General features: G+C 46.5%; 1 protein-coding gene across 1 annotated transcript in view; it reads right to left on the bottom strand.

The window, feature by feature from the left end:
• The window catches only part of LOC120036060 (rho guanine nucleotide exchange factor 17-like), a 123,065-nt gene that overhangs the window by 5,167 nt on the left and 109,763 nt on the right, over window positions 1–8,135 (bottom strand). Inside the window, exons 7-14 of the mRNA XM_038982520.1 lie at window positions 4,605–4,697; window positions 3,402–3,587; window positions 3,238–3,288; window positions 2,690–2,799; window positions 1,752–1,837; window positions 1,043–1,161; window positions 326–533; window positions 126–199 (exon numbers count right to left, since the gene is read on the bottom strand). Of these exons, the coding sequence (XP_038838448.1) occupies window positions 126–199; window positions 326–533; window positions 1,043–1,161; window positions 1,752–1,837; window positions 2,690–2,799; window positions 3,238–3,288; window positions 3,402–3,587; window positions 4,605–4,697 (927 nt within the window). The remainder of the gene's footprint in view (window positions 1–125; window positions 200–325; window positions 534–1,042; window positions 1,162–1,751; window positions 1,838–2,689; window positions 2,800–3,237; window positions 3,289–3,401; window positions 3,588–4,604; window positions 4,698–8,135) is intronic.

Genomic DNA, 8,135 nt, shown 5'->3' with positions numbered 1-8,135 from the left:
CCTAAGCTTTACCGTAGACAGTCAGAATGGCCAGGTAACCATGTCACATCACCAGGGTCGGGTTGGCGGTATGGTTCTAATTGAGCACAATCCTGCACCCAACAGGGCAGGCTGGTCCCTCTCACCTGCATCCCACTACGAGTCTTCATAATGGGGATAGCCTTCAGGAACTCTGGGTCCCACTGGTCCTTATTCATTGCTACACACACACACACACACACAGGACAAAGGAAGTGCGAAATGGAGGTTATTAACTTAGAGTTTAATCTCAAGAGAAAGACAAGTGAACTATATAATGTTAAATAACAAACGTGTTTCCTCATACCCAGTTGCTTCTTGGCATCTTCGAAGGCCTGTTGGAAGTTGCTGCGTGTGTCTGGGGAGCTGAACTCAAACACGAAGCTGGTTTCTGCCGAGGCGGTGGTCAGCTCCAGCTTGGTGGGCAGGAAGGTCATACTGAAGGCTAGAGACTGTTTCTCTGCAAGCTCCCTGTGGACCGCCACCATCAGGTCCTTTATCACATCATCCAGAGACTGAGGGGAGAGAGAGAGAGAGAGAGAGAGGGAGAGGGGGAGGGAGGGGGAGAGAGAGAGGGAGAGAGAGAGGGAGAGAGAGGGAGAGGGAGAGGGAGAGGGAGAGGGAGAGGGAGGGAGAGAGGGAGACATGAGGTTTGTTAAAGGAGGTTTCTCAGAGAGAGAGAGAGAGAGAGAGAGAGAGACAGAGACAGAGACGGAGACGGAGACGGAGACAGAGAGAGAGAGAGAGAGAGAGAGAGAGAGAGAGGCAGAGAGAGGCAGAGAGAGGCAGAGAGAGGCAGAGAGAGGCAGAGAGAGGCAGAGACAGAGACAGAGACAGAGACAGAGACAGAGACAGAGAGAGAGAGGCAGAGAGAGACACAGAGAGAGAGAGAGAGAGAGAGAGAGAGGCAGAGAGAGAGAGAGAGGCAGAGAGGCAGAGAGACAGAGACAGAGACAGAGACAGAGAAAGAGGTACTAGATGTAATTGTGTATGAGATTTGCTAGATGTGAGGCGTGTGTGTTACCTGGTGAGGGAAGCTGAGAGTCTCTGATAGTTTGCTGATGTGTCCCAGTGTACTCAGGTCCTCGTCCAGTCGACCAATCATCTTCTGGATGGTCTCTTTGTTGGTTGCCTGGGAGGGGCCTTACATACAGGAAAAGAGATGATGACATCTGACCTCTGATACTCACAGGAAACTACACATCCCATGAGCACTGTGATACAGGAAGAACTACAATATCATCTCAGACACATATAAACTACACATCCCATGAGCACTGTGATACAGGAAGAACTACAGTATAATCTCAGACACATATAAACAACACATCCCATGAGCACTGGGATGCAGGAAGAAATACAGTAGAATCTCAGATATATATCAAAATAAAAATGTAATTGTATTTGTCATTTAATTTGTATTGCGCCGAATACAACAGGTGTAGGTAGACCTTACCGTGAAATGCTTACTGACAAGTCCTTAACCAACAATGCAGTTAAGAAAATAGAGTTAAGAAAATATTTACTAAATAAACTACAAAATGTAAATACATGAAGGTAATTTCAGACTATAAACTACACATCCCATGAGCACTGGTATACAGGAAGAACTACAGTATAATCGCAAATACATATAAACTACACATTCCATGAGCACTGGGCTACAGGAAGAACTACAGTATAACCGCAGATACATATAAACTACACATCCCATGATCCCTCAGGAGACTTACTTTTCACTATCTCCACATCCTCTAGGGGAAGTTTCCACAGGAACTTATATTTACTGGAAGTGTCGATCACACTGGCAGCAGAGTACCTGGAAGAGGGGGAGATAGAAAGATGAGAGGACAGGGAGAAAAACAGAGTTATTTCTGTGTACGATGCAGAAAGCGTAATGTGTTTCAGGCAACACCAGGGGGCAGCAAGACAGTCTCCTTTTATTTAACACTCAAAGTATGGGGTTGAAGCCATAGAGAATGATAGAGGCCTCTAGTAGCCAAAAAGACGTATTAGTATGGGCAGCGCCCTATCTATCTCTATGGTTCGGTTTCGACTACTACAGTCTTGCTTCAGTACTGCAGTTTAACTGAAGTCCGACCCAAAGTCAGTTTCCATTGACGGCCCCATAGAGAAGTCCCGATTTGAAAATTCCTTTAGTCATCATTTTTGTGCACAAAACATCCATTGAATTATTCAAATAACTGTCGCTGAGGCCGATTTTTTTTCATCACAAAGATATTAACACTTTATATTCATCCAATGTCTGTCATGTTTCTGGACGACGTGGTGAGCTGCTCGTGTGCACAGTCAGTCTAGTACGCATGTGAAGTCGGGCTGTGTAAACAGAATGTAACCCGGATATAGACGGGCCACATATCGGCGTATACGAATGGGAGTAGATTACGTTGAAAACAAAAAGGTCTCTAGTTCTTTTATACCTCAATGTGGGAAACGTAGGGTTTAGGTTAGGGACCTAACATTAAACCATACAGTCTCTACTCATCAAATAGGGATTCCCAGGAGGGTTGTTAGTGAATGGAGTGGAAAAATACAAGATGGACAAAAATGTCTGTTGTCATTCTATATTGTGACTCAGAAGCTCAAGCAGCTACATTGCAGGTTTGTGTGTGTGTGTGTGTGTGTGTGTGTGTGTGTGTGTGAGGCTCACAGGCTCATGGAGCTGCGTCTCAGGGATCCAGACTTCCTCTTTAGGGTGGTGCAGATGAGCAGATCACTGAAGAGGAAGAGAGAGCGGTCTTTCTTACCCCCCACGGTCTTCTGCAGAGAGATACAGAGAGAAAGGAGAGTGAGGAGAGAGAGAGATGGAGAGAGAGAGAGAGTTGAGTGAGGAGAGAGAGAGAGGGAGAGAGAGACAGAGAGAGAGGAGAGAGAGAGAGAGAGAGAGAGAGAAAGAGAGGCAGAGAGAGAGGAGAAAGAGAGAGAGGAGAGTGGAGAGAGAGACACAGAGGAGAGGAGGAGAGAGACAGATGGACAGACAGCGAGAGAGAAAAGAGTGAGAGAAAGCGTGAAAGAAAGAGTGAGAAAGAGAGAGAGAGACATCCAATCCTTCTTATCTGTTGTCTAGATTGATATCTGACAGAGGGCAGTATCAGAGGGATGTCACTCAGCAGAGTATCTATGGTCTCTGCTGTCAGTCTGGAAGACCATCATAATGTCACACTGTCAATCAATCAGTCTGAGTGTCTCAGGTCTCACCGCCTCCATCACCATCTCCTGTCTCAGGAACTTCCTCATTGGGTTAAGGATCTGACAGAGAGAGAGAGATTAGAATCATTATTACAGTACCATCAACCTTGAGATAGCGAAAGAAAGCAATGTGAGTACATATATATATATATATATAAATGTGAGAATCCTACATCTCTGACGTGTTCTACTCCCTCGATGTGGGCTTCTATCTCCTGCATGACGCGTGTCTCTCTCTCCACCTCCTCTGCAGAGCGACGCCCCTTATTGATCTTCTCAGCCAATCGCTTGATGTCTCTCTGGGCGTCCAATAGCAACGGGTGGTCTGGATGTTCCTCAGGAGTGTGCTTCAACAGATCCTAGAGAACAGGGACACACACATTTTTCTACCAAGTAAAAGAAGCTTCATCTGCAGGAGAATATGAATCCAAATACACATGTTTACATTCATCTTTCATACGCAGGCCTTAAACACTAAACTGGTTGACATTGAGGAAACGGCTAGGCCAGGAGAAGCCTGGGACTCACCTCGGACTTTAACCTAGTTAGGCAGAGGGGAGGAAAACTCACCTCGGACTTTAACCCAGTTAGACATAGGGGAGGAGACTCACCTCGGACTTTAACCCAGTTAGGCAGAGGGGAGGAGACTCACCTCGGACTTTAACCCAGTTAGGCAGGGGGGAGGAGACTCACCTCGGACTTTAACCCAGTTAGGCAGGGGGGAGGAGACTCACCTCGGACTTTAACCCAGTTAGGCAGGGGGGAGGAGACTCACCTCGGACTTCAACCCAGTTAGGCAGAGGGGAGGAGACTCACCTCGGACTTTAACCCAGTTAGGCAGAGGGGAGGAGACTCACCTCGGACTTTAACCCAGTTAGGCAGAGGGGAAGAGACTCACCTTGACCAGTTAGACAGAGGGGAGGAGACTCACCTCGGACATTAACCCAGTTAGGCAGAGGGGAGGAGACTCACCTTGACCAGTTAGGCAGAGGGGAGGAGACTCACCTCGGACTTTAACCCAGTTAGGCAGGGGGGAGGAGACTCACCTCGGACTTTAACCCAGTTAGACAGGGGGGAGGAGACTCACCTTGACCGGTTAGACAGAGGGGAGGAGACTCACCTCGGACTTTAACCCAGTTAGGCAGAGGGGAGGAGACTCACCTTGACCAGTTAGGCAGAGGGGAGGAGACTCACCTCGGACTTTAACCCAGTTAGGCAGGGGGGAGGAGACTCACCTCGGACTTTAACCCAGTTAGACAGGGGGGAGGAGACTCACCTTGACCGGTTAGACAGGGGGGAGGAGACTCACTTTAACACAGTTAGACAGGGGGGAGGAGACTCACCTTGACCAGTTAGACAGGGGGGAGGAGACTCACCTTGACCAGCAGCTCATAACGGGGGATCCTCTGGACAGGCTTGATCATCAGATCACCCAGGGCCTGCTTCTCCTTGTTCTCACGCATACTGGTCTGGGGGGGGGGGGGGGGGGGAGATAGAAGGAGGTGGGAGATAGAAGATAGGTGGGAGATAGAAGGTGGGAGATAGAAGGAGCGGCAGAAGAGAGAAACAGGGAGACAGAAGAGAAAGACGGAAGAGAGAAGAGAGAGAAAGGGAGAGAGAAGAGAGAGAAGGGGAGAGAAGAGAGAGAAAGGGAGAGAGAAGAGAGAGAAAGGGAGAGAAGAGAGAGAAAGGGAGAGAGAAGAGAAAGAAGGAAGAGAGAAGAGAAAGAAGGAAGAGAGAAGAGAGAGAAGAGCAAGAAGGGGAGAGAGAAGAGAAAGAAGAGAGAAGAGAGAGAGGGAGAGAGAAGAGAGAAAGGGAGAGAGAAGAGCGAGAAAGGGAGAGAGAAGAGCAAGAAGGGGAGAGAGAAGAGAAAGAAGAGAGAAGAGAAAGAGGGAGAGAGAAAGGGAGAGAGAAGAGCGAGAAGGAAGAGAAGCGAGAGAAAGGGAGAGAGAAGAGCGAGAAGGGGAGAGAAGAGAAAGAAGGAAGAGAGAAGAGAAAGAAGGAAGAGAGAAGAGAGAGAAAGGGAGAGAGAAGAGCAAGAAGGGGAGAGAGAAGAGAAAGAAGAGAGAAGAGAGAGAGAAAGGGAGAGAGAAGAGCGAGAAGGAAGAGAAGCGAGAGAAAGGGAGAGAGAAGAGCGAGAAGGGGAGAGAAAGGGAGAACGGGTCAGAGTTCTAGTCAGACCTACATATGAGCCATACAGTGTGAATAATCTGTTTGGTTTCCCCACAGACACTAGATGGCGGTATGGTTCCACATTCTGATCAGTCACCCTCCTGTGACCGAGTCACCTGTGACTTTTAACAGTCATCATATAGTCTGGTCAAAGGTCAACTATAGAGGGGAGAAAAACAACAGCTGATAGGTGACTGGAGAAACAGACACACACACACTATAGACACTATACACACAAACTATACACACACACACACACTATACATAAGCAAACTATACACACACACAGACTATACAGGTGGGGCTCCCGAGTGGAGCAGCGGTCTAAGGCACAGCATCTCAGTGCTAGAGGCGTCCCTAAAGACCCTGGTTCGATTCCAGGCTGTATCACAACCGGACGTGATTGGGAGTCCCATAGGGTACAATTGGCCCGGGTTTGGCCGGGGTAGGCCGTTATTGTACATTTTTGAATTTGTTCTTAACTGACTTGCCTAGTTAAATAAAGAATTTTAAATATTCACACACACACACACACACACACACACACACACACACACACACACACACACACACACACACACACACACACACACACTGAACTAGACACTTAGACATCCACATGTTTTCAGCTCCATGTCTCAGCTCTGTCTGTAACGAGTCATCTGTGATGACTAGTGAGGAACTGCCCCTCCCTAACTTCAGGCTATGCTCAAACCCAACCAGAGTACTTTGTTCTGGCAGCCCTGGTCTCTTGGTCCTCCCACCCCTACGGGACGGCAACTCCCGCTCAGCCCAGTCCAACCTCTTCTCTGTCCTGGCAACCCAATGGTGGAACCAGCTTCCCCCTGAAGCTAGCACAGCAGAGTCCCTGCCCATCGTCCGAAAACATCAACCCCTATCTCTTCAAACAGTATCTTAAATAATCCTCTTCACCCCCCTGAAAAAATGTATTAATAAAAAATACACCTGAACCAGCAATTGCCCCCCCTTCAAGCTCTGACTTTGCTGATAGCTACTACAGAGGGAAAATGTACTGACTATGACATGTGGTTGTCTCACCTAGCTATCTTAAGATGAATTTACTAATTGTAACTCGCTCTGGATAAGAGCATCTGCTAAATGACTCCAATGTAAAGGGTTCACATCAGTAGAACCTGCCTGTCCCACAATGAGCTGGGTCAGAACAAAGAGCTGGGTCAGAACAAAGACCTGGGTCAGAACAAAGACCTGGGTCAGAACAAAGACCTGGGTCAGAACAAAGAGCTGGGTCAGAACAAAGAGCTGGGTCAGAACGCTCTACCTCAAGCCGAGTGAACACTACACCATTTGGGCCCCAATTAAGCTGCCTCAAACAAGTTTTTGAGATCGTAGATGAAATCCCGATGTCATTACCTGCTCGAGGGTGTGCGGCCGATCCTGTCTTTGGGCGTTTGATTTTATCGGCACAAAATGTGCAATGCTCTTGTAGTGTGAACGTGCAACGACAAGTTTTGAGAACGGTGATCAGCGATAGCCAATTGGAGCTCGCCAGAGAAGAGGCCAGTGAAATGATGACGTTCTTTCACATCACCCAGAATATATAGACTAGAACCAGGACTAATGACTACTACTGGTATGAATATATAGACAAGACCAGGACTAATGACTACTACTGGTATGAATATATAGACAAGACCAGGACTAATGACTACTACTGGTATGAATATATATACTAGAGCAGGACTAATGACTACTACTGGTATGAATATATATACTAGACCAGGACTAATGACTACTACTGGTATGAATATATAGACAAGACCAGGACTAATGACTAATACTGGTATGAATATATATACTAGACCAGGACTAATGACTACTACTGGTATGAATATATAGACAAGACCAGGACTAATGACTAATACTGGTATGAATATATAGACTAGACCAGGACTAATGACTACTACTGGTATGAATATATAGACTAGAGCAGGACTAATGACTAATACTGGTATGAATATATAGACTAGACCAGGACTAATGACTACTACTAGTATGTATATATAGACTAGACCAGGACTAATGACTACTACTGGTATGAATATATAGACTAGAACCAGGACTAATGACTACTACTAGTATGAATATATAGACTAGAACCAGGACTAATGACTACTACTAGTATGAATATATAGACTAGAGCAGGACTAATGACTACTACTAGTATGAATATATAGACTAGACCAGGACTAATGACTACTACTAGTATGTGTTTGTACTTGCCTTTAAAAGTGTCAAATCTTTACAGCTCTGAAGTTCACAAGAAATGTTATTCAATTCAAAATGTTGGCTAGATATTTCAACTTGGCATGGCGTTGAATGTCTGACTGGAACCGTTTATGAGGCTGCTTTGAGCCACAGCTCATTGTAGCTACGTTAACAATGTAATCACAACATTGGTTTTCAAGAGACAGCGTGATGGTATGGAGAATCCTTACGACCAAGTGAAGAATGTTCTAGTGTGTGACCTACCGTCTGCGCCACCACTACGTTGGCAAGACAACAAACCTACAGGAAAGACGTTTGTTTAATGTGAGAGGCTCAGCGTTGTTAGGGTCATTTAAAGTCCTGTAGTGTTTGTCCGGCATCAGAGGATCAGTGATCGAGTGTCTCTTTCTAAAGAAAACCTCCTGAGAAAACTGATATTGGACGAGCAGGAGGGACAGGATGTGCACACACACACACACACACACACA

This window comes from Salvelinus namaycush, unplaced genomic scaffold (assembly GCF_016432855.1).
Source record: "Salvelinus namaycush isolate Seneca unplaced genomic scaffold, SaNama_1.0 Scaffold12, whole genome shotgun sequence".
Lineage (NCBI taxonomy): Eukaryota > Metazoa > Chordata > Actinopteri > Salmoniformes > Salmonidae > Salvelinus > Salvelinus namaycush.
Note: the sequence above shows the minus strand (reverse complement) of the source record. Positions and strands in the feature narration are given on the sequence as shown.